Here is a 26,682-nt window from a genome sequence, read left to right as displayed (position 1 = left end):
TGGCAAGATAAGTAATTTGTCAACAATAAAATCCCTGTATCTCCTGATTTACCATTTTTTAATCCTTTTCACTTAGAAAAAACACATTATTAATGGATTTGTTATTATTCAAAATAGACTTTCAAGAGCTATTATTAACTGTAACTCACAGCAAAAAGGGAAATGAAACAAATATCACATTTAAACATCTTTAAAATACTTCGCAACAAGGAAAAATAATGTTTCTATAGTTTATAATTACCCATATCTGGGATCCAAAGCAATAGCTCTTGGATGCTCCATAGCCCCAGCTATCAACGTTGTCCTCAGAGTGCCATCGAGTTTTGCTACTTCAATTTGGTCCAGATTGCTGTCTATCCAGTAAATGTTTCCTGCTATCCAGTCCACAGTCAGACCTTCAGGAGTGGCCAGGCCATGTTGCACCACAACCTCAATGGCACCAACACCTTAGAGAAAAAGGAAAAAATAAGAAAGAAAGAAAAAAACAAGAGAGGAAAAGAGATTCTTAAAGAACTGATATAGAGACTGGCAGAATGAACATGGACATACCATGAGCATGGACTTGCCATGAGCATGGACTTGCCATGAGCATGGACATGCCATGAGCATGGACATGCCATGAGCATGGACATGCCATGAGCATGGACATGCCATGAGCATGGACATACAAGCTTATCAGATGTTCTTGGAGTCATTCCTGGATTATTTGGGGTTTGCCTTTCAGATGAAAGCACTGGAACATACACTTCAGCAAAGAACATTTTGTAGAAACTCTTTTGTATATATTATGAGATTATATTGAGTTATAGGCCATCAGGATGTCACCAGGGCAAAGAAAAAGTCTTTCCAGATGCTATAAAATATTGAAGCAGAATCTTTCACCTAGCGAGAAGAGCTAATTTATCAGACATCTGACAAATTCTTATACTTTTTTAATAAGGTGAAGATAAACTGCAAAATAATGAAACAAATCAATATTGCACTCATTGGACCAGGAAGAAACACCAGTTCTTTGCATTTGCCATTTTCTTCCCCCTCCAGCATGCTGCAAAAGGAAACTTTGACAACAAAAGTCTTTTTTCTGCCTGGAAATGAAGCACAACCTTGATAGAGCCCTTGTGGAAGGCAGAATGCCATCATAAATTCTGTTTCTGAGAATGGCAGCTCAGTTACGACTGACCAGGTCTCACCCCCTGTAACTGCAGGTGTTCCAACTGTTCAGGAAATAGATTCAATCCATACCTCCAGTATCAGAGAGCTTCCCTCTGTAAATTTTATCCTCCACCACATCTGTCCAGTACAGTAAACTCTGGCTGAAGTGAAAATCCAGGGCTATTGTATTTCTTAAACCAGGAACCAAGAGGCTGTAGTCACGCTTGTGAAGATCAATTTTTCTGATCTCATGTCGAATAGAAAAAATTATGAAAGCCTCAAATGGATCTGGAAGAGGAAGATTAAACATTTCAAAGGAATAATAAAAAAAGGTATTGCTGCAAATTGATATAATTGACAAGTAGAAGGTGAAAAACAGAATACTTTATCAGGAGAAAGAGATGATTAAAACAATTCATCTTTTGATAAGGAGTCTTTCAATTACTTTTTCAGTCCAACAGACTTCTTAATTCTCCCTTCTAGCATTATCTTTGATCCCAACTAGAGATATTAGACATTAAATTTGGGAATATCAGACTCAACTCCTGAACTGTATTTTGTAGCTCTAGCATTATGAGCCCATAATTAGAGCTTTAAAAAGTCACATTATCAAATATAAAATCTGCTTCTCAACAGGCTCAGAAAAATGAAACCATAAACCATACATTGTTTCAAAAGCCAATCAGCTGAAACCATTTACTAATACATAAAGTACCTTTTGAATATACAGTGTACCTTGTGTTTCCAACTGAAGTGCATAAAAACCCCTCATGCCTAACAAGCAAGAAAATGAACATTTGATGTCACGTCATCACAAATCCAGCTACCCATGACTTTCTCCTGCCATTGTTAATGAATTAATGCTGCATGACTTGTGCCAGTGAGTTGATATCAAAGTGCATAAAAATATCTGTAAACATGATCAGCATTGGTCAACCATACTATGACATTGATTTTTTTTTATTATAGTTCTTACATACATTAGGAAAGGTTTTTCAAGCAAGGAGCTGTGTTAATAAAACAAACAAGGAAGACAAAAAATTGGATTCTATAAACTGTTGAATCAATTCAGTATATCCACTTTGATAAAGATATTTTTTCCCAGCAGGCCTTTTCTGTGGGGAAGCAGTTGTTCCCCTAAAACACCCTGAGTTCCTACTCTTAGAGTGAAACACAGATTATACTGGCAGACTGCTTTCCATACAATTAAACTGATTTACGTAAAATATTAATGGCAGTTTATGACAATAGGCAATACTCCTGCTCCTCCAGGCTCCTGAGAGCTCCGAAAATTCCCAGCTTATCCCTTCTCATTCACTTCAACACTTCACTGCTCCCTTCCTGCTGCAGCTCCTCTTCTCCTGATGCCCACTGCACACACACAAATTAAATTATAGGTGATGTTTTAGGCTGATCAAGCACCTCAGCAGAGCTGTGCTTCTGCTCTTGAAGCACTTGGTCACAGCCTGCCTTGAACTTTCCCAATGACCCTCCAATCTGTCCAAGCAATGAACGACTTCCTGCAAAGCAAATTATTCAAAGCTCTGCAGTGCTTAAATTATTTAGTGCAGAACAGGATCACTGACATTAGGAGCTGTTTCACAGGCACCAGGCATCTGAACTTGAGACACACTTTTATGGCACTTCCCAAATTCTGATAAATTGGCAGCTGTTATGCAGGAGGCCACTGATCTATGGGGTTTTTTGGCAATTCCAATGCATAAGAACACAAGTCATAATCCTCACTAGCAGCTTTGTTTGTGATTCTCAGAAATTAACACAATGGGGGAAAAAAAGAAATAATAAATCTGTGCTATGTTAGACTGGTTTTTTTCCCTCAAAGTAGAGGAAATACAGTTTGAGATAACCTACAGTGCAAATTATCTTTATGAGAAGGATTAAAGTTCAATGGGATCTTGAAAAGATTTACAATTGAAATAAACACAACAAAACCCTAAGCTTGGCTGACAGCAGCCTGCAACACTGCACCCTCCTCTGAGCTCCTGAAGAGCAGTGTGAATCAGGACAGAAAGACAAGAGGAAATGAGCAGCTGCTCCAAGAGCTCCAGAAATCATGGCCTGCAAGGCAAGAATGAGCAATCTGGATCTGCTTAGTCTAAAAAACTGGAATTAGAAGATGAGTGGAAGCACGTAAAATTCCCTTAAGACATAAAAGGCTTATGAATTGAAAACAGGAGAAATCCTGTTTTGTGAATAAATACCAAGTAGGGCAAGGATTAAAGGCTTGAACTGGACCAGGAAGACTCAGAAAGCCCAGAAAAACAAAAGCCTTCACGAGAGTGAGTCAACAAAACATTTCACCCCTGGGAAACTTGGAGTTTAGCAGTGAAGGTGTCCTGAAGGTCTTGGAAAGCAGATAAACAGCAGCAGTATTAGCTGGGCTTTGATCTTCCTTCCAACCTGATCGTTCAATGGCTCTATAAAACCAGCTACATTACAGGCAATTGGGATTTTCAGGCTCAATAAAATAAATTTAAAAAATAAATAAATATGTTTCCATTACCCAATGAACCCAAAATTTGATGTTATCTTCCAGATTAATCTTCCAGAAATTGAGAGCAAATACTTTTTATGCTGCAAATTGATTAAAAGAATTTCTGTAAAGTCTCAAATCAATACAATGGTTATTGATCACATTCTTTAAAACTTTCCAGAAAATTAACTGCTATCAATTTGTTGAGTAAAATCATACATTTCTGCACTCCATGATTTCATAAATGCCTCAAATTCTTTTACCACAAAGGTAAGGATATAAAATATAGGATGCAAACAAATTATAAACTGCAAGAAACACTATTAAAAAAAAAATCTCTGCTAGAAGAAAACTGCCCACAAATGCCATCAAAAAAGACTCTATAAAGAATAATGCCTCACATTTTTCAGTGGGTTAAGTTTCAAATTCTTTCTTAGGAAAAATTCTGATTGAACCTGATTATTTGATTGAAGCTCACTGTAACAACAACAGCACAGCAAGTAATCTACACTGTGATTTTATTAAAATTACCTCAAGGAGAAACAATAACTTGATAAAGATTCTGAAAAGAAACTTAATTAAAGGCCTGACTAAGCTCAGAGAGGATTGGACTATTCCCCTCTCCATATGAGTATTGAAAGGTATCTGGAAATTATAACAAAATTGAGTTTCAAACCAGCTAAGACAGATCAAACAGACAGACATAACATCATATATATATATATATATATATATATATATATATATATGAAGTGATAGAACAGTTTCCACTGCTTAGGAAAGGCTGACAATCAATTTTAAACTAAGTGGTTTTGAGCTCATCTAACATTTATTATACCAAAGTCTGAAAGGTTGAATGTAAACATGAAATTTAAATATCTTTTAAGATCAGTTGTTTCTCTTCTGAATGCTTATTATCATTTAAAAGAGTAAGTGCAATATATCAGCATAACCTATTTTGAAATGTGTTTTAAGAGAAACCAGGAACACGAGTATGAAAACATGTAATTTGTATTGACTTTCCATCTGAATAATGGAGCTCTGTAACACACTCTTAGTTCAATCAATACAAATTTAAATCTAAAGGAAACATTTAAAGTTTGGGAAGTCAGTAATGTCACAATGCCAGAACAGGAACAAGCAAAGGAGATGAAAGCAAGAGGCATGGAAAGTGCTGAAACTCTGGAAACATTTAAAACCCTCAAGAAATGAAGACAACAGAAGTAAAAATGAGATACAACAGAGGAAACCTAGAAAGGCTTGGGAAACGAAACTGGAAAGAGAACTGCTCAATTCAAGCATTTCAGTTTTATATATTTATTACTCTGTAACTCATTATATTTCACTGGCAATTCATTAGATTCCCCTGTCAGACACACTTTTGGATACTGAAATGTAATCAGGAACAAAAGATAGCATCACATCATTCTTGCATTTTCAGCACTCCTATTCCCCTTCTAATGGGCTCACAAATAAATGTTTTTACCTTATTCTGAAAACATGTGGCATACTAACTTCACATGTTATTGCTGTGTGCTTGTGAAATGTTTCCTATACACAAGAAAATGCTATTTCAGATAGAGGAAAAAAAAGGTAAAGGGCAATTTTCTCATTTTCTTCTCAGTAATTTATTTTTTCTTCTGGAAAACAGATTACAAGTTACTGCTCTAATAGAATACACACCTGGTTCGAGGCATCTTAAATCACCATGGCTATTCTAAGAATTACTTCATAACAACTGAAATTGTTGAAATAGTGCTCTGGCATTTGGGGGACAGCTTGTCTTCATAAGGTCACTTTGAACTCTATTTCTAATAGTATATTATAAAAGTTTTTTTCTTCATTGTAAGTTCATTCAAGATCTCATGCTCAGAGACTCAGATGATGGGGACATTTTGAGTCTCACAGGTTCACAAAAGAAACCAAAATTGTTCTCACTTTCCTAAAATGCCCTTCACACAGTCAGCAGCTGAAGTGTCAGAGGATCTGTCCTCCAGAGAACTTCCCATGACTTTTGAATAAATAAACTGAAAAGGGCCAAGATGATTTGTGCCTTTAAAAGCACACGCCCTATTTAATATGGAATAATTTTGTCACAGCTTTGATGGCATTAGGGTAGCATCATCACAGTTTGTAAAGAAAAGGATCATTTTTCTTTATATCAGCTGACACCACAGGTCTCAGATCATATATTTAGTATTACATTCTTTGAAAAAAATCTGGAGAAATCAATTTGTAACTTCAGATTCTCACCAACACCAGTAAACATTAAGCAGAAATATCTCATGGGCTTAGGAAACCCGAGAAACTGTAGTCTCACTTTTCTTATTTTATACCACAAGTGAGTATACTGCACTTTTCCCCATTTATTGTCCAAAATCAGTCATTTCTACCTGATTTGGTTTAAAGTTTGTTTCAAGCTTTCCTCATGTGAGTTACTAACATTGCCTTAAATTCTTTAATCCTCTCCTTTCTCTAACCCAATAAGAATGAACTTTTTTTAAGTTACTGGAAGTGTCCATAACATAGCAAATCAGATTGATCAAAAATCATTGGGAACCAGACCAAAGCACTGACATAAAACTAGACCTTAAACAGCAAACACTGCAGAGAAAGAATGAATAAAGAATATCCTAATCATATTTACTGAATTGTGAAATATCCAAATAAGCAAAGGAGAATGGGGAAGATATTTCTGTTCAGAGCTGATAAAACTCTATGAAACAATAGAGATAATATAGAATAAAATTATCAAAGAAGCCTGAACCAAAGAAAACTGAGTTATGAAAATCTAGAAAACAAACTCAACATTATTTTTAAGTCCCTACCAGCGAGGCAAAGGTGTGATAACAGTTTATAGTGCACATGCATGTTTCTGTTTTACACACAACACTGCACCTGAAAAACACACTCCTAACATGGTTTCCAAGTGATGCCTGGGTACTTATTAACAGTGAACAATGAGGAGAATACATTCCCCTCTCCTCTTTTGGCTCATGTTGGTTTTCACCTCCATTAGTGAGCTGAGCAGGCTCTTACTGCTGTCAAAAAACAAGTGCCAGAATGCCTGAGGGGAAAAAACATCTTAAATATTGAATGCTAACAGGCAGCCTATAATTGCACATTTAAAATTAACCCTCTGAACCCTCAGCCAATACTGATCAATATCATGATTGATCTATTTCTTAAAAATACAGAGTAATTTTCCCATATAGAATGTGTTTATACATATATGCCCATGCATAATAACTGCACATGAAAAACTGTATAAAACTTCAAACAGTTTCAGAATTATACCATATTAACATTCCTAGAAACATCTGGAATTAGCATTCTTAGGTTGGCAACAGCTTCAATACCCCTTTGGACATCAAGAATAGGGACAGTTTTAATGAGGCCTTAGATTGCAATCAGCCCCACATTTGGGCAATCCCAGCCTGTATTTCATATATAGAGGAAAAAAAAAAAGTGAAATAAGCTCTCAATAAATTGCCATCAAAGCTTTTAACATCCTGAATATTGAACATGCACCAAAATTCAACTTACCAGTACTAACACAACTCTCTCCATCCTTACTGAGCTTCCAGCCTTCATAACATGAGCACTTGACAGTATTTTTATGCTGTTCACAAACTTGGCTACACTTGAGGTGCTTGGTGCAGAAATCCATAATCTCACAAGTTTTGTTGTCTGCAGTAAGATTGAATCCTGCAGGGCAGGAGCACACAATTCTTCCTCCAGGAACCACAGAACACTGATGGCTACATCCACCATTGTTAAGTGAACATTCATCTGAAATAACATGGAAAAACAATAATTAAGGGCTGCAAAAGCTGCCAGTTGGGTTGTATACAGCAAAATCAACTAAAACAACCTACAAAAGCCTCCAAGATGGGCAAACAAAAATTTATATATCTAAACCAGATTTCTATACTTGTGTTTAAAATGATCTGATGTGCAATCATTCATCTGGTAGCTTTAGTGTATCCTTGAAGGCTTTGGCATAGCTCCATGTCCAAGTGGTGATCCTGAGGAGTCACTGACACTGTCTGACACCTTTATCAGTGGCATGGACAGAGGGTTTGGGGGCACCCCCAGCAAGTTCCTGATCAGACAGAGTTGTGTGAGTGATGCAGCAGGGAAAAGATGGACCAGAAGGACCTTGCCAGGCTCGAGAGGTGGGGGCTGTGCCACCTGAATGTTCAAGTTCAACAAGGCCAAAAACCAGGACCTGCAGTGAGTCAGGGCAGTCCCAAGCACAAATACAGGCTGGGAAAAAACTGGATTGAGAGCAGCCCTGAGTGGGGGGAGTGCAGGAGTTGGTGGATAAGAAACCAAACCTGACCTGGAAATGTGAGCTCGCAGCCCAGAAAGCCAAATGTGTCTTGGACTGCATCAAAACCAGCTGTACCTCAGAAGGAGGAGACTGTTCTTGTGGGAGGAATGGATCCCACCTGAAGGACTGAACCCAGCTCTGGGGCCCCCAGGATGAGGAAAATGGGGGCATTTTGGAGCAAGTGCAGGGAAAGCCATGAAAATGCTCTGAGGGCTGGAGCAGTTCTGCTCTGTAAATAGGCTGAGACCTGGGAGTGCTCAGCCTGGAGAAGAGATGGCTCCAGGGAGACCTCAGAGCCCTTCCCAGGGCCTAAAGGGGCTCCAAGAGAGCTGGAGAGGGACTTGGGACAAGGGCCTGCAGTGACAGGACAAAGAGAAGTGGCTTCAAATTGACAGGGGACAAGTTAGATTTGATTTTGGGAAGAAATTTTTGACTTTGAAAATGCTGAGGCCCTGGCCAAGGAGAAGCTGTGGCTGCCCCATCCCTGGAAGTGTCCAAGGCCAGGCTGAAAGGGGCTTGGAGTAACCTGGTCTAACAGAAGTATCCCTGCCTAAGCAGGAGGTCAGGAGAAGCTGACATTTAAGGTGCCTTCCAAACCAAATCATTCTATGGTAGGAACTCAAGCTTTTGCAGCTGGAGAGATCTGCAGATGAGCTGAAGTCCTTTCCTACACATCAATGTCCTTTCAATTGTTTACCTGGAATGTTTTAAGGGGTTTGAAAATGAAAGACTTGTCTCCTTTGCCTCATCTGAAGAAAGCATAAACTCAGTATGACTTTAACTGAACTAAAATCCTCACACAGGCTCCAGTGCTGAAATTTCAGCAGGAGAACCTTTTTCTCAACAGGAGGTATCACAACAGGCAGCATCATGAGCAATCAGAAAAAGGTGTCTAAAAAGTACCACAAAGATCGCCTTCATCAGATCCATCAGGACAATCTCTTCTCCCATTGCAGAGCTTCTCAGGCTGTAGGCAGATGGAGGTATCATTAGCACAAGGGTATTTTGGTGGTCCACACAAATAGCCCTCGCAATTATCCTCATCAGACTGATCCTCACAATCAACATCGCCATCACATAGCCACGCTTTGCTAATGCATCTCCCTTGGGGAAAAGAGACAATAAACACAGGAAATCAGACTGGAAGCAAACTTCAGGAGGAAAAATTAAATCCTTCAAAACAATGTACAGATTCCTCTTTTATTATTATCATTATTATTATTATTATTCTTTCCCATTAATACCTTTTTCCTCTTTGATGAGCAGAAAGAAACCAACTTGCACTTTTACTCTGAAGCATCGTTCACAGCATCACAGCACTTTTGAGAATGTAATTTTCCAAACAACCCCAGCCCTACTTATTTGTGTGCTGCAAAAAAAGTGCATGCAGGCAGGACACAACCTCAAAATCTGTTAAATACACCAAATGATACTTAAATTTTCTAACTATTTTTCATTTTGGCTTTTCTTCATCTCTCTTCTTTTATCTTCTACTGCAACAGCCCTCAATGTTTCAATACAGGACTTTTAATTCGCATGGGTTTGCAAAGCAAAATCTTTCTAGAAGTAGACACAACCCATTCCCCAGCCATGTCAGATAAATGATCAGCTTTTAAGCAAAATAACTACAGCAGACAAAATTTCTTAAATGACTTCTGTTTTGTCCAATCAGTGTTCAGATCATGTCTCAAAAGGGAGAAAAGGAATTTGTGATGACCATCAATGTTTAGAGAGGCAAGGAAGCCTCTTGATTAGATAAAAGGGTTTTAATCTTTAAAATCATGGAGGTATTAAATGAGAATCAACAAAAGGAGGGATTTAAATGAAAAGAGCCAAGACTGAATGCTGACACAGGTGGGTGTGTGTGCTCCTGTCCCAACCTATTTTTCTACTTCCTGCCTACAGCCAGGAGGGTTTAGCTGTAAATTTTGAGAGCACCAAGCCTGAACAGAAATGTCATGTACCTTCTTTTCCAATTAATAGAGAGAAAACACAGGTAATGCAGCTGATCTAGAAATTTTTTCCCCCATGAATTAATTATGCAGAGAAAAAATCAGTAGGAATGGAAGGAAGATCCTGGGAATGTTTAATTCCATTAACAGCAATTCTGGTGGATGCCCAGGCACTGACTGGCAAAGCCTGGGACTCCTAAGATCAAACCTGCTCAGCATGGACTGACACAACTTTCTGCCCACCCTTCCCAGCTTATGCAATACCAGATTTCAGTTTTCTTAAAAGGACACATTTGTTGAGATTGGTTTAATGCGCTTGGTTTGACATTTTAGTCTTCTTTGGATGCAAAAATAGTTAATATCCTCACAGACAGTGAAGGGGATAAACAACAGTGAAACAAGACTGAAAAAACCCCATGATTCTGCAGCACTCATGAGGAAAATGTGAGATTGTTCTCACTTTTGGTGAAAAAAAGGAAGAAGTGAAACTTCAGGATCATACTACACTGAATGTGAAGTTTAAACAACAGAACATCATTTTGCCAGTGCAAAATTAGCTTGAAAACAAACAGGGAGGGGCGGCAATTAGAATGAAAATCTTCCGCCATTTTCTTTAGTGGCCAAATTGCCAAATATCCCACACTGAAAAGACAGAACTGCACAGACATGAGGGAACAAAATTGTACGCATGATATGGATGCAGCTCATCATTGCATGCAATCACAAGTGTTCCAAAAAAGTGTCCCTATTCTTTATTATCCTGAATGATCATTGATTTTATGTATTGCTATAACACAGCAGTAGAATGCAAGCTAATGGAAAACACCAACATGAACCAAACCAACCATAACCCAAAGTAAATTGAAGTTGTTTCCAGTAGAGCTCCTAATCTGTTATTTTAATCTTTAATGCATTCAAAGGTTTACAGAGAAAATCAGTTTCCCTGCTTTTCTTGTACCTTAGTGAAGATTTGTTTTATAATGAAAGATTCATCTTTCATTATGAGAGATATGACATGTTCTTAAGTAGAATATACTTTCAAGGAATTCATCTTTGCCAAGATCGTGAAGAGATGGACTTAATGAAATATTATGACTGTCTTGAAATCATTACTTAAAATTCACTGAAGTATTTTTCCTTTATTGGCCCTTAGTGAAACTCACACTTCTGGTTTCCAGGAACCCCTTTAGTAAAATCCCATCATAAATTAATTGCCTCAATAGCTGTAACTGCCCTTTTCCAAAGCCTTTTTGTGTAACTCAGTGAGTCAGGAGGCCTGAGAGCAGAAATGTGGGAAAGCCTGTTCCTAGTGCTTCTCCAATGCTTTTTATTTCCTGCAAATATTATCAACAGAATTAACTATTAATACACCATTTCAGTCTTCCTCAGGTTATTGTACAGAGGAGGTTTTCTGGCTGAATACATCTTCAACCATAAGAAAACGACTTTGGTGGAGCATTAATTGCACTGTTTCCTCTTACAGCTAATTCTTACTGCCTAAAGCTGTAATGTAACACTTTCCTAAACCAGAGCATGGATTCAATTTCCATCCCATCAATGTTACAGAATGCTCCAATCTGACACATTTAACATAATGTTGTGATGGTTATGATCTCACTTGTCCCATAGAACACACATTGGACTTAGACTGGATCACATGGCTTCAAAAATGTGGTCATTTCTCAATTTAAAGATTTTAGTAGAAAGCAGATGTTTATAAATGACTCCTGGATGAGACAAGAGGAAAGGGAAAAAAAAACACAAAAAAAAACAAAAACAACAAAAAAAACAGGCCTAAAGAAGAAGAAGAAGAGAGCTGATACCACAGAAAACAATGTGGCCATGAGCTATGGATAAAAAAAAAAAACACTACCAATTTCCTCATCCTGTTTCTGGAAAACCTTTCCTTCCCAGCCTCCCTCAGCACCAGGTTCTTTGGTCACAAATCTAATCTGGACTCTGACAATCCCCATCCAGACAGCACCAGGGTTTCTTTTGTTGTAATCTTCCAGCATCAGATCTGCACCCATTTATTTGATTTCCTCTATGTGTGTTCCTTATTTTCCATTCCAAACCAATACTGCTTCCTTCCACTAAATCTTTTTTCCCCTCTAATATATTATTACATGTAAGGAAAAAAATCAGAAAATACCAAAAAACCCAAAAAACCAAAGTATAAAAAACTAGTTCAGAGTAGCATCAAAAATGCTGGGATACCATCAACTGCTGCTTGAAAAAACAAAAAAGAACAGTAAATATGACACATAAGCATTACAGCTCAGATGTACTGCTTACTAAACTGAAGTATTCATGGCTCTTTTGCATTTGTCTTCACAGAAGTACTTTATTATGATCATTAGAGTAATTAGATGACATTTTAAGTGAGCTTGCACTGATTCTGCTCTTGGTGCAGCACTACTAACTGAAAAGAAGGGAGATGGAATAAAAAGGATAAATTTATGTAGTACATAAAATTGAGCTGAAGTACATGCCTGTAATAATTTTTGGAAGACAGAATCAGAATTTAAAATAGAAAGTCGGACCTTTGTACAATTTAAATTAATCTAGTCTAATTTAAAAGAAGCCTAATCTAATTTTAAACCAGAAAATAATTGGCTAGCAGCAGCCCAAAAGTAGTCAAACTCAATCAGGAATTCCTTCTCACATCCTACTGCTGTGCAACCTCTAGTAGATTTTTCACCACACATCCCTACAAACAAACATGGGATGGTTTTGAAAAAAAAAATAAATAGCAAAGCAATTCTGAAACCACTACAAAGAAGCATGGGATGGTTTTGAAAAAACAAATTAGAAAAGCAATTGTGAAATCTGGTAGCTCAAGTACCCTGCAGCATTTTGGCTGACTTTGGACACAGCAGCTCAAGGACTGCCCAGGCTGGACGGTTCCAGCAAGACCAACCAAAATAACAAAGGTGTAAAGACACAAAACAGAAATGGAAGATGTTCAAGGGGATAAGCAAAGTATTTTGCTCAATGAAATAATACTTGCTCAACAAATAATGCATTTAGGGACCCGTAAGTCATTCAATATCCAAAGGAGACAGATGACTTGTTAGGAATAAAATGTTCCAGTACTAGAGGCAAATGCCAAAAGGCCATCTCTGGAAGTCTTAGAATACACTCTGCCATAGATCCTTAACTGAATATTGGAAAAGGAGATGGGTACAATGGGTTCTTGAGATCACCACCCCTATTAGCAGGAAAATCCCTTTTGGCTGAATGCTGACGAATCTCGGGTTTGTAGCTTGGCACTCACCCCTGTGGCATTGTGACACATCAACCTAAGCCACAAAAGCCACAGTAAGGAAAGACCCTGCAGCTACTAATTACAGACATAAAATGGAAAGAAATAGGCAAAAAATGGGCAGTACCATGTCACTATTACTGTTCTCACCAGCAAAATGGAAAGAAATAGGCAAAAAATGAGCAGTACCATGTCGCTATTACTGTTCTCACCAGCTGCCCCTTCCCTCCTGAAGTACTGGCTGTTTCAGCTCCCTCCACACACATGCTCCTACACAGACCCATCACATTCTGTACCAGATGCCACCACCCAGCAGTCTCTGAGGGGACAATTAGCCAGAACAGCTGCCATAAATGCACAAGCCAGACAGCATTATTTCTTCAGAATCATGCACAGAGAAAATTACCCTTCTTCTGAAACATTCCAGTAACTATTTCTCATAAACCCATTACTACTCCTTTGTCCAAACCACATGGAACAAATGGAAAAGTAGCTAAACAAAAATTGATTTGCCTTTGCTGTTTTCTGCTACAGTGCAGTACTACATGCCTCCTCCAAATTCTGCTCCTTCCAGAAGGAAGGAATATTGCAAAAGAGAAAATGATGACTGTCATAACTGGTTGCTCCAGTGGTGTTTCCTAACAACAAACAAGCACAATTGCATTTTCCTTCAAATCAAAGCCATATACCCTTGAATTTAGCAAATTTTTGATGAAATTTTTTCTTCTGTATTTCTGTGTGACAGCCAGGGAAGTCACCTTTCACCTTGTGCACTGAGACAGTGCCCTCCTTTAACCTGCCTACAAACATAGAGAAGCACATAATGAGGGAATGCAGCTTGGAGTGTGGGCTTGGAAATGGGGTTCCAGTTCTCTGTTGAAAAAATAACTCATTTAGACAATTATGCTGAATTTAAATCCCTGCTATTTCCTGTTATTATGGCAGATGTATGTGGAAAATCTCAGCTTACCATCAGAAGGGGTTTCCATTCTCTGTATCTAAAATCATTCAGGACAAGTAAGAAAACAAAGTCCAGCCTAAGAAGCAAGTTTTTCTGAAAGGAACAAAGCCTAATAACTAAAATCTACATTCTATTTTGCATTCCACACTGCCTCTAACCTATCTCTGCTTCCTCTTAACTAAAGTAATAATATCTAGCCTCATTAGCTTTCCAGATGCAGCTGATGAAAATAAACCTCATCTATTGTGATTTATTCACCTTTCTTGCCTCTATTGATTCTGCTTTAGCCATTTGGACTGGTGTTAGCTTTTCCCCATTTAGGCACTAGAAACACACTTCCTCCTGGCTCTATTTCCTGTATCAGAGTTTCCATCTCTCAGTTTCAGGAAACAGACCATTCTGTTGGAAGTGAGTAATCCATTTGTACCTATAGAAAAAGTTTCATGTAACAGCTACTTATTCTACACATCTTTTGGGACACAAAAGGAAATGTGGTTTTTTTAGAGACGATTCAGCATTCCATATTTCTTTTTCAAGACATCATGATTTTTATAACTTTAAAAGAGAAGGAACAGCAAGGTACTTTTGGATAGAGATCACACAACCCCTCTGACACATTTATTGTGCTTAGCTGTAACACAGGCATTAGAGTGGGTTCTCCCTACCTTCAATATTTGTAGTTGACCAATGGCAACAATATTCCTACTTTAAAGCCGTTAAATATTGCTGTGAAAGTTGCTTTAACCCTAATATCACACAAAGCTTTGATGGAAATCACAAAAATATTAATACTGTGCTGTCATATATTAATTTCTTCTTTAACTAGACTTTCCCTTAAAAAAAGTTCCATCTAAGCATTATTGTTTATATCATTGCATATCCCCATGCATGACTGCCACATTCTTATCCCACCTTTTAGTGTAGCATACTTAGAGAAAAAAAATTAGTTTGAAACACAATCAAAAAATGTGTTTTTCTTCCAATACTGCACTTCAAATTTCCAGTGCTGTAGTTGTAATTCTTCAAATATTCAAGATATTCTATACTGTTTCATTCAACTTATTTGAATGAAGGCCAGAAAGGGGGGAAAGAGAAGAAAACACCTGAACTTTGGAGTACTATTAAATGCTCTATTTAAGTATTTGGTGTGATGCACTATCATAGAGAATGGTCTCAGCTTTAAGTAATCTCAAAACTCATCCATTTCAGATTGTAAATCAGAAAACAGGACATGTAAATCAATATTATTTTCCTGGTAGGAATACAGTGGATAACCTCACCTCACGAGTATTAAGCATTAGTTAGCGAGCAGATATGTGATGAAACAACACAGACTCACCCAGACACACCCAGAGGAAGTGAGAGGAAAATGCATGTGCAAGGCCCTACCTGTACTCCTGCAGGAGAACTTGGTTTTCTCATCACAGCCCCGGAGAGTTCCATTGCAGCCCTTCTCATCGCTGCCATCCTCACAGTCCTTCTCTCCATCGCAGCGCCACAGCTCGGGAACGCAGCTCCCCTCGGGGCTGCACTGGAATTCCCTCCCACTGCACCTTCCAGGAGAGGGAGTTTCTTAGAAAAATAAGAATTACATTGAAGAATTTGCTCATGTGAGGTTTTTTTTTCCATTCCAAGTCTTCACTGGCTTAGAATCCTCTTCCTAACCCAAGCCAAAATCAGAGTTCCCAAGTATTACTCTCAAAATGCCCTATTCCACCTTATAACTCACACCTTCAACACAAGCTTCAGACAAACTCTTTCTTGTCTTCCTCGCATCCTTCATTCCCCCTCCAGCACATGCACAATACTGATTTTTATTCCCTTTTTCCACATCTGTCATACAGGAAAGAATGTGGAGGTATAAGGAGGAGGAACAAGGCTGATGAAGTTTCCCTGCTGTTCCATAAACCCTCAAGCTGCTTTCCCTCATCCTTCCTCATTCTCCTCTTCTACCCAGCAAGGTCCATCTCCTGCAGCACAGAACCTGAGAGGTCCCACCAGTGCCCTGACGAGGCCCCCACACTGCTGGTTTTGCTGTCACAGCACTGCAGGAGCAGCTGGAGCTGCTCCAAACCCCACAGCAAAGGGGCTTTGCTCAGGGCAGCCCTGGAATCAGTGCTGACTGCTTCAAACAATAATTACTGGGAGGTTTTAATTATTCATCGCTTACATAATTCTCTAAGCATTTTCCAGCTTATGGCCATTGCAATTTTATTCTTGCTTTTCTTTTCCCCAGCTATTACAGCTGTATTTCTATTATTTAACGGCATACTAACGACAATAGCATGAACTTTAAAGTAATGGCCTACTTATCCTTCCCTGCCTCTACCAAGAAGCATTATTTGAATCAATTCTTATAGCACTGTTCATAAATATACATTTTATTTTATTTAACATTTATTTGTTGGTTTTTTTCCTTATATAATCAACATCCTTGTATTCTATTGTAAAAGGTTAGAGCAAGGCTTTAAGTTAAAAATGGAAATGAACAGGGCTTGAAGTGGGTTGCTCAGTTCCAGACTGATAATTTTGATATTTGGTAAAACTTATTTTTGTGAATGTATAAAATTAGTATGGCATTCTGATAATTCATGTATTTGTATGACGTATCCAACTAGATTTAAAATATAAAGTTATTAAAAGGGACCAATAACATTTTGTACTATTACTTTGTTGTACAAAAGACATTAGGAGGATAAAAAGAAAGATATTCCCTCATTCTGCTATGATTATTCGTTATTCTTTGCCATAAGCATCGTTCCTTTCTCTCCCCAGTCAAATAAATACAATGCATGGCATTTAAACAGGGCTGGAGTTTGTTAAAATACTTTTATGTAAAAAAACCACAAAGACTTCCATCAGACAAAAATGAGAGTATTACTGTTCCACTGCATGAAAAAAACCGAGAAAATATCAATAATACCTTAAAGAATGTTTCTGCCTCTTCACCTAGGCAGCATGCATCTCTGCAGTGAGACAAACACCACATCTAGCATAATTCCCTGAAGTTAAACTGTACAATTTATCTCTCTGTAATACCTGTTCTGTTTTCAAATGCATTCCTCTTCATGACACACTTCTGTGTTTTCACATTGCACTTGACATATTTCACATTCCAGCCTTTACCAAGGTTAAAAGCATCTCCTCCTTTCCCATTGGCTGCAGGTCGGGTATTTATAACAAATTATTCTCTGCATTAAAAACTTGAGGAAAAAAAAAAAAAATTAAAATCTAACCTTCCCTGCTGCAGTTTGTTCTGGTTTCATCACTGAAATCTCCACAGTCATTGTCACCATCACAGGCCCAGTGAGCTGGGATACATCTGCCATTCTGACACCTGAACTGATCAGCAGAACACGAGTGAACGCAGCCCAGCTCGTCACTGCCGTCACCGCAGTCGTCATCTGCAAACAACAGTTTAAAGCATTTCAAAAAGTTCTGAATGAAATAGGGAAGGAGGGAAAATCATTTTGAAAAAGGCAAAAGAAAAAACAAAATCCAGTAAATAAAGTAGTATGTTTTCTGCCCACAGGCATCAAATTATTGCTAATGCACCATAACACTTTAGATATTATTTACCAACAGCACTCAACTCAGTCATAGTTGGACAGTCTGACCCCTTACTCAGTTATTCAATCACAGACACCAGGAAGCATGAGAAGCCTGTAGATTTTCTTAATTTCTTTAACTGTGTGTGACAACAGAGGCTTTCAAATGCGGCTGGTTTACTTTATTCTCTGTGATAACCTAAGATAGTTAATCACAGACACAAACAGCTTCATATAAACCAAAATGAAAACCTGACAGATTTCTTTTCAGTGCTATTAAACTTTGTTTCCACGTGCTTACAAGAGTGCAAAGTGGAGAAAGCACATAAATAATCGTGGACTGCAGTTTCTCATTACTCTAACGTTGCAGTCATTACAAGAGTCTTAAGGCAATTCCCATAATTTGATCGTGGTCATCAAGGGAGGAAGGAGAGAAATATGTTAGGTACACTCTAAAGGGTCTCCATGCACAGAAATTCATCAGCACACTGTGATAATTTCGGGAATTTGTCCACTTACAGCTAAAAATTCCTGTCAGACAAATAAAATTATAGAAACACCAAATGCTTTGGACCAAACCAATGTTATTAGGACTGGAGCAAAATCATTCCCACACCACAAGCTCTGAGAGGAGATTCATTTTAGCATCCAAATATGTATTCTTCCAGCCAAAAGAACTAAATACATTGTAAAGTTTTGCTGGCCTTCAGTCTTCAAGGATGCTATTTATTTTAACTGAACTTGTCCACAAAAAGCAAAAAATCAGATATATTGGTCACCCAAATCATGTTGTTTTCTAAGAACAGAAAACACTTTCATAAGCAATAGCTTTGCTTTCTTTTTTTTTTTATTTTTTTTAGTAATGAATCATCATACTTCATTCCACATAATATAGCATTTGTACCCATTACAATATCCAATGCCTCATTCCTTATCTGAACCTTCAGTGTTGCTGATTTCCAGGTCAGATCAGTAATTCTCAAATGCTTTATTTATTCTCTGACCACTTACAAGCCAAGCTGACAAAATGAGCCTCAGAAAAAAGAACATCAAAGCAGTATTTATGTGCTATCCCTCATATTCATTTCAGTTGTAGAGGACTTGATACTTGCCTGAATCACAGAGCCATTTGCTGCTAATGCATCTTCCATTTCTGCAGATAAACTGAGTTAGTGGCTCACATGTTGGGAATTCTGGGAAAGTGTTCAAAAAGAAATAAAAACTATTTAACATAATTTAATATTACTCTTCAGCAATATTTTGTCACCTTCCTGTATGGATAAATTACACAAGTGTGCTGTAGCAAACATTTGCACCTTCCAGGTATTGAATCTGGAGAGGAGAAAAAGGTGAGACACCAAAAAGAAAAATAAAATGGCTTCAAACTGTCAATACTGTCCAAACACTACTTTTCATCAACATGAAATTCATTCCTTTGTGATAAATAGTCTGGTCCTGTATTCCCATCAGACCAAGGCTGGTTTTCCCACTGTGCCAATATTTAAGAGTAACCATAGCTTGATGACTGATACAAACTCTATTTTCCATGGGCTTATTTACAGAAGGGTTCTCCAATTGCAACAGCCCTGCCAGGAAGAGACAGGAAATGGAGCACCATAAAATGGGAAGGTTAAGCACCAAACTAAAGAACAGCCAAGAAATAAAGTTACTCTACACTGGCATAATAAAATACAAGATTGAAATGTCAGCCTTCACAAGCAACTCCTCCCAGCATTCCAGTAAAGCAGTAGAAATCTGAGACAATATTATTCACAAGGAATTGTCTGTATTGACCACACATATTTGTTTCTATAATTATCTAATATCTTCTGAATAGAGTAACTAAAGCAAACCAGCTTCATCTAGTAACAGATTCAAAATAAAATAATTTTTTATTTAAAAATTACATCTGTGTGTTGCTGACACTCCTGAGAACACGAGGAAGAGGCAGAGAAACTGTTCTAGCACTGAGAGCCAATGCTGTGCCATTAAACTGAGAGTTAGAACTTCAGAGATTGCAAAACACAAATCCCCTGGTCACTCATCCTACCTCTGTACACAATTGAACTAATTTGCTTTGAATCAAGGCAATTAGAAGTCTACCTTAATGATATTGTTACTTTTATTCCTGTAAGGATTTCATTTTCTGCCCCATCCCTGCAAGTGCTCAGTGCTGGTTTGGATGGAGCTCTGGCCTGCTGGGAGGTGTCCCTGCCCATGGAGGGGGTTGGAACAAAATGGTCTCTAAGGTTCTTTCCAACCCAAAGCACTGCAACACATCGTGTTCTGTGATTCTGCAGCTGCTCACAGCTCATTGACCCTCGTGCTCTCAGACTCACAGCAGTTACCAGTGCCCTGCAAAACAAGTGACTATTAAAATCCTTAATTGTTTGGAAGCAGCTGATTAGAGAGAGCACACCCCTCTCTGCAGTATCTCAGCAAAGCAGCAGTCAGCACAGCTGCTGATACTCTCTCACGATAGAACCAAGATTTTTTATTTTTTCCCTGAAAAATACAAGATCAAATATACTTCTGTTGAGGCTTGAAACGGGCTGATTTTCCTGACATCTAGAATATGCTGAGGGGGCCCATTGGTGCAGTATGTGGCAGAGATAAAGAATAATTTTTGAGGGTGACAGCATTTGATAATGGGCTGTAAATTAAAAAAGTCTTGATTGATCTGCATATTTGGTCTTGTAGCTAAAAACTCATTAAATAGAAAATGCTGCATTTGCTTTGGGTTTATTTATCAGCCAAACAAAGTCTATTTGCCATTGCAGAAATAATATTATCATTTCATTTGACAAGAGATCCCTGCATGTTTTACATGTTACAGAAGAATTTTCCTTTCCCCAAAAAAAGAAAAATCCACTTACCACAGGATGTCATTTCATCACTTCCATCTCCACAGTCATCCTCCCTGTCACACAGCCACGAGGTTGGAATACACCGTCCATTCCCACAAGAAAACTGATTAACCTGACAAGTTCTTGCTGTCAAGACAAAGCACTCCAAAAATACAAGGGAAATGGACTAGATCCATTAGGTCTCTTGGTGGGTGTCTGATTTTAGAAGCTGCAGGGCTGGAGGGAACCTCCTGGCCTGCTGCACCTCTCCCCTGCTCTGACTCAGCATCATTCACCTCCTTTGATTTCAGAGAAAACTGAGGTCATCTGCAGGGCTGTGTTCTACCCCTGCTGTGTGGAATTATTAGTGGTTTCTTCCTCGTAAAATAACACAAAATTCTAGATATAACTGGGCAAAGCTAGGTGGTAAAAAAAGAATTAATATGCACTAATTCTTGAAAAAAAACAAAAATCAGGTCATGAAAATGCCCACTAGTTGGAATATTAATAACCTGTATTCCACACCATGAACAACAATCTTGTGAATTTTGTATTTACACAGGAAAATGGGAATTAGCCTGTGTGTGGTGAGCCTGGCCTCACTGTTCTTAGAATCCTTGCCTTTGCAAACACTCAACTGCAATCATCCATTAAAGGAATCAATGCATGTCTTTCTCCTGAAGTAATAAGGATCACTAAAAGAATTTCTGCTATGTAGCTACAGAAATTACTTTGAAAGCTGATGAATACTAAAATGTCACTAAAAAGCTAACTTAGAAAACTGTCATTACATATAATTTTGTTCATTTAAAATTTGAACCCATAAAAATGCCAGAGATAGCGACACAGATTTTGATTCAAATTTAAGCTTTTAGAGTTCACCTGCATGTTATTCTACACTTTAAAAAATGGCTGATATGTAAAAGACCCCAGTGACTGAAATAATATTTCTTCATTTATTATTTTTGACCACCATTTTCCTGTTTCTTCTGAGAAGTAGCCCAAAACACAAAAGAGGAATCTAAGTTTAAAATATTTCATAGTGATATTTTAAACATTAACTGTGTTTGCCACTGCAGGAATAAATGGAAAAAACAAGAATACAAAATTTGATCCATTGCCATCTGACACGGTTTAAAAAAATGGTCTTCAAATCAGACTCTCACCCTACAAGCAAACAGTTGGATATCAAAGAATATCAAGGCAGTAAGGCATCAGGGAATATTTTAATACACAATGTGTGTTGCACTGCACTTCAGTTCAAAACCCTCATCAGCTTTTTGATGGATGGCATGTTGCATATTTGAGATTTAATGCTTGTTCAGAGTACTCTGACAACGAGCACTAAACATCACTTCCACACAAGCAAAGGACAGATTTGGGAATTCCATGATTTACTACAGTGGAATCATTAAACAATCCTCATCTTGCTATTTGCTTAAAGACCCACTCACCAGTTAATAACTCAGAAATGAAGAATTTCAAGGCACCGAGTGGAAACAGAATAACTAATTATGCATAAACGAAATCAGCATAAAGTAGAATTTACTGGTGACATGGCACCCATCACAGCACGTTAATAAAAATGTTCTAACTGCCAAAAAAAGATTTGTACCTCAGAGTTTGTACCTGAGCATTGCTTTGACAGTCGACCCATATGGAGAGATTAAGAGCTGAGTAACTTTGGAAAGCACAGCCAAGCACATGGATTAAGTAAAATATAATTTGCATTCCAGCCTTGGTGGCATCAAAATCTGAATTCATTTAAAATGTCAATAACCAGATTATAAGCTTGGTTCAATTCAGTTCAAATCAGTCCTGAACCATTCATGGAACTGAAGTTAGAGAACCTGTTTGCACAACCAAGTAAAATTTTTACCTGCACAAGTTTTATTTGATTCGTCTTCGTTATTTCCACAATCATTAGCTCCATCACAAAGCCACCTCTTGGGAATGCAGCGATTATTCTGGCACTTAAACTGATCATCAGGACAGCTGTGATTGACTGTGGAGAAAAAATGAGAGGGTTTTTATTCCCCTAACAAGATAACCTGAGAAAAACAGCTGTGAAATCTGTGAAAAGAACACATTAAATGCTATTTCCCAGAGATGCAGTTGGTGTGGTTATCTTGTATGGGTAACTACCATGAACATAAAGATTGTTCAGCAAACCAGTCAATTACAAACATTGCAGTGCTTCAATCATAAATTAAATAATATCTAGTAAAGATGCCAATATGGGGATCCTCCTCTATTAGGTGATAAAAGGTGGCAGCATTTTATGGAGTTGTTTCCTTAAAGAAAAACGTTCTTAATCACATTTGGGCAGTGTGATGAGGTTTGCAAACTAAAGTGCATATAAACAAAGGAAAACACCAAAGGGAACAGCTGCAAGCTGCTAAGTGCAGATCCAAAATATGATACCACAGTGAGCAGGGATTTGGGCAGGTCATAAAATGCTTCTAAAATGAGGCACATTACTGTCAATGGCCACATATAGATCTGCTGTTTACTCACCATGAAATTGTAGGTGTCAAAAAGTGAAATATGCAACACGGTGTTGAACTAACAGAGAAAAAAATCTGGTATTCAGGAGTGAACAAGGTATCTCTCAAACCTGTTTTTGCTGGCTACCAATTCCCAAGGAAAGGATGAAGCTGAATGCACAGGATTTATGTAAATACTATTGGCCTGCTCTTGCACCTGCAGTAAGTGTTTATGTTCTGCTTCTTTCATGCTAATAACAACTATTATTAGCAGATCTTGCTCATCCCGATCTAGACAAGAACAGTAAACTGCACATGGTTCCAAACACTGGGTTAAAAATAATCTCCAGCTATTTTTCACCTACTCAGCCATCCACAGGCTCTTTTTTAAAGTTTAACATGCATCTGGAAACAAAGGGTATTTAAAATGAAAGGATGTCTTGCAGGCTTATCCTTGACATTTCAGTAGCTTTTATCTTTGACCTTTCTGCCTATTCTTGCACTTGAAGACAACACAGAGCGAGGGTGATGCCAACAGCACAGGAACCCTGGTCTGTGTGCAGGGTGCAGAAGCACAGGAAGCAGAGATTAATTGATAATCTCAGCAGAAAGGTGTCCCAAATCTCCTACTTCCAAAGTTTGCAATGTGACTGCAGAACAAAACTGGGAGCATCCAAGTAATAAAATCCCAAGTTGAAGTATTATCCTTTTTTTAATTTGACTTTAATACTGGACATAGATACTGCTTTAAATGGTCATTTAGCTTTTGCTCTTGTATATTTAGTAACGTGTATTCTGCTCATAATTGCAAATATTTCAAACTCATAAAGAACTATTGGAGTTACTATGGCAACAGCTGAGAAGAGATCAATGTTATCACACTGGCCATGTAAACTATAGATCACGTTCAGGTTATTATTTCATTTATATTTGTATAAATCCTCAGAGAATTGCAAGCTTTGATCAATGAACTGGTCCTCCTCACACTAATTTAAAAGACAATCAAGCCAAATCTGCTGAAAGACTTTCCTTCTCACTCTCTTTATTAGCTGAACTCCTTAATTTAAGTGCAGGAAATGCTGGTTTCAAAACAAAATGAGAGTAAGCACTACAATTCAAAACAAAAGTAAGAACTAGGAAAATCTTTTTTAAAATATTACTGAAATCAGCAATGGCTACCACGTGGAGCTACCAAAATACATAAATGGTGAAAAAAAACCCCACAATGAAACAGAACTAATCCAAAACTGGCCATTTAGTAGCCATATGGCCAAAGGTCTGGGCATGACAGAGGATCACAAGATCAGTTTGTATCAGCAGAATCAGGCCCGTTTGAAGCAGGCAAGATTTACCCAAGGATGAATAAAGAATCACCCTTCACAAAAACCTTCTCTCAGCCTAACCAGCTTCACAAAGGCCTCAGCAGAAATACACATGTCCACTTTTGGGCATCTAACCCCTAGAATCACTTCAGAAAAGAGCAATGAAATCTAAAAAAAAAACCCTGCCATAATCCACTAGGGGAAAAAAAAAAACCAAAAAACTCAACAAAACACAACAAAAAACTAACAAAAAGCAGAACAGTTTAGAGTTGTTTGGTCTCAAAGAGATAAGAAGGAGAGACTATAAGAAGAGTTTTCAGACTCAACGATACTGCAGAGCAGAAGAGTGTTCATGTCTACAGCTGATTGGGAGAAGTATTGTCCTTTCATTTCAGTAAAGGAGATTTGGTTCAGAGAAATGATCTGAGGACAGAAATAGAAAGCATTGTGACAAACAGAGTAAGGAGGAGGATTCTCAGTGCTGAGACACTAATTTTAAAGCAGGCCACTTAAGAACCTTCCAGAAATGACAGGGACATAACTGGTTTGTTTTCTATTCTTTTTCATTTCAACAGTGGAACTCCTCTACAGCTAAAAAATACATCTCTTGTAAAACCATAACTGTAAACACAGCGTACATTAATTTAATACTCCTAGTTCTGTAGGGATGTGAGTTTTGGTTTTGCTGCTGGTTTGGTTTTCTTGGGGGAGTTTCAGAGAGGAGGTGATTTGTTTACTTTGTTGGTTTGATTACTTGTGGGGTTTTCTGTTTTGAGGGGTTTTTTTGGTTTTTTTTTTTTTTTTTGCTTGATTTTTTTCCTGTTTTTCCTGAGGATTTTTGAGTGTTTTTTTAAGAAATGCATTATACAATCTCAGAAATTTTTAGGGTTGGAAGGGACCTGCTAAAATCCCTTTACATAATCCCCGACTTGAGCAGGGCCAGATAGAACAGATTTTTCAGGACCATGTCCATAGAAATTTCAAGCACCTCCACAGATAGAAACTCCATGATCTGTTTGGACAATCTATTCCAGTGTCTGACAGTAAAAAAGTGTTATCTTTCAGATTTTAAGACAAATTTAATGCTTTTCAGTTAGTGCCCGTTACCTCTTGTCCTGCTAGCGACATGACCAAGAAGAGCCTGGCTCCCTTTTTCCATTCCCTCCCATCAGGTGTTATAGTGTGTAAGAAACAGTGGAAAACAAAGCAAAACCCACCAATATTCAAAGAATTAGGAATAACAATGCAACCCCAAAAGATGACTGCTCTGGCACTGTGCTATGCAATGAGTGCACCAGCGAGATTTGGAAGGGCTGCCATTACTGCACGCAGGAAAAGAAGGAAATGAAAGATTTGCAGGAATGGCTGCAAGGTGGTTGCTTTAGTTTGGGTGCATGGTTTGTATTGCAATCCTTGAAGTCAAGCCTGGGTTGTGGGGTAAAAGGGAAGTGCCTACGTACAGCAGATCTCGGAGTGCTCGTCACTGCCGTCCAGGCAGTCGTCGTCGCCGTCGCAGCGCCAGCGCTCCTGGATGCAGCGCTTGTTGCTGCACTGGAACTGCTCTGCCTTGCACAGCTGGGGCAGCACTTCTCCTTCTTTAACTGGGGAAAACATCCAACAAGAACATCTGGTTATCTGCTTGATACAGCCAGAATGCAATACTGCCCCTACATAAATACATATCACAGAATCACAGAATGACCAGGTTGGAAGAGACCTTCAAGATCATCGAGTCCAACCCAGCCCCAACACCTCAACTAATCCCTGGCACCCAGTGCCACATCCAGGCTCTGTTAAACACACCCATGGTGGTGACTCCACACCTCCCTGGGCAGCCATTCAAGAACTTTATTACTCTTTCCATAAAATACTTTTCCCTCATATCCAACCTGTATTTCCCTTGGTGCATCTTAAGACTGTGTCCTCTGGTTCTGTCAGTGCTGCCTGGAGAAAGAGACCAGCCCCAGCTGACTACAGCCACAGGGAGTTGTAGAGAGTGATGGGGGCATCCCTGAGTCTCCTTTTCTCCAGGCTGAGCACCCCCAGCTCCCTCAGTGGTTCCTCACAGGGTTTATTTTCCCAGCCCCTCTCCAGTCTCGTTACCTCCTCTGGACACACTCAACGTCCTTCCCAAACTGGGGGAAATATCAATTCTTATTCTAGCACTTCTGAATGTTTTTAAGAAAACTCTGCACATCTGAGGTAGTTCCACCTGAAGCCTGTAGTGGCACACATATCTGAGTGTTATGAAATTTAAATAAATGGAAAAACTCTGACCAGAATGGCACTCAAACTGGTTTTTGAATTGGTGTTTTGATTA

At 38.4% G+C, this 26,682-nt stretch overlaps 1 protein-coding gene across 1 annotated transcript in view; it reads right to left on the bottom strand.

Moving 5' to 3' along the window:
* Window positions 1-26,682, bottom strand: part of LRP1B (LDL receptor related protein 1B) — a 474,765-nt gene that overhangs the window by 180,263 nt on the left and 267,820 nt on the right. Inside the window, exons 16-25 of the mRNA XM_050976996.1 lie at window positions 25,823-25,963; window positions 22,434-22,559; window positions 20,585-20,701; window positions 18,821-18,901; window positions 17,397-17,564; window positions 15,550-15,732; window positions 8,886-9,086; window positions 7,193-7,438; window positions 1,243-1,440; window positions 242-446 (exon numbers count right to left, since the gene is read on the bottom strand). Coding sequence (XP_050832953.1) covers window positions 242-446; window positions 1,243-1,440; window positions 7,193-7,438; window positions 8,886-9,086; window positions 15,550-15,732; window positions 17,397-17,564; window positions 18,821-18,901; window positions 20,585-20,701; window positions 22,434-22,559; window positions 25,823-25,963 — 1,666 coding nt within the window. The remainder of the gene's footprint in view (window positions 1-241; window positions 447-1,242; window positions 1,441-7,192; window positions 7,439-8,885; window positions 9,087-15,549; window positions 15,733-17,396; window positions 17,565-18,820; window positions 18,902-20,584; window positions 20,702-22,433; window positions 22,560-25,822; window positions 25,964-26,682) is intronic.

Source organism: Serinus canaria, chromosome 7 (genome assembly GCF_022539315.1).
Source record: "Serinus canaria isolate serCan28SL12 chromosome 7, serCan2020, whole genome shotgun sequence".
NCBI lineage: Eukaryota > Metazoa > Chordata > Aves > Passeriformes > Fringillidae > Serinus > Serinus canaria.
Note: the sequence above shows the minus strand (reverse complement) of the source record. Positions and strands in the feature narration are given on the sequence as shown.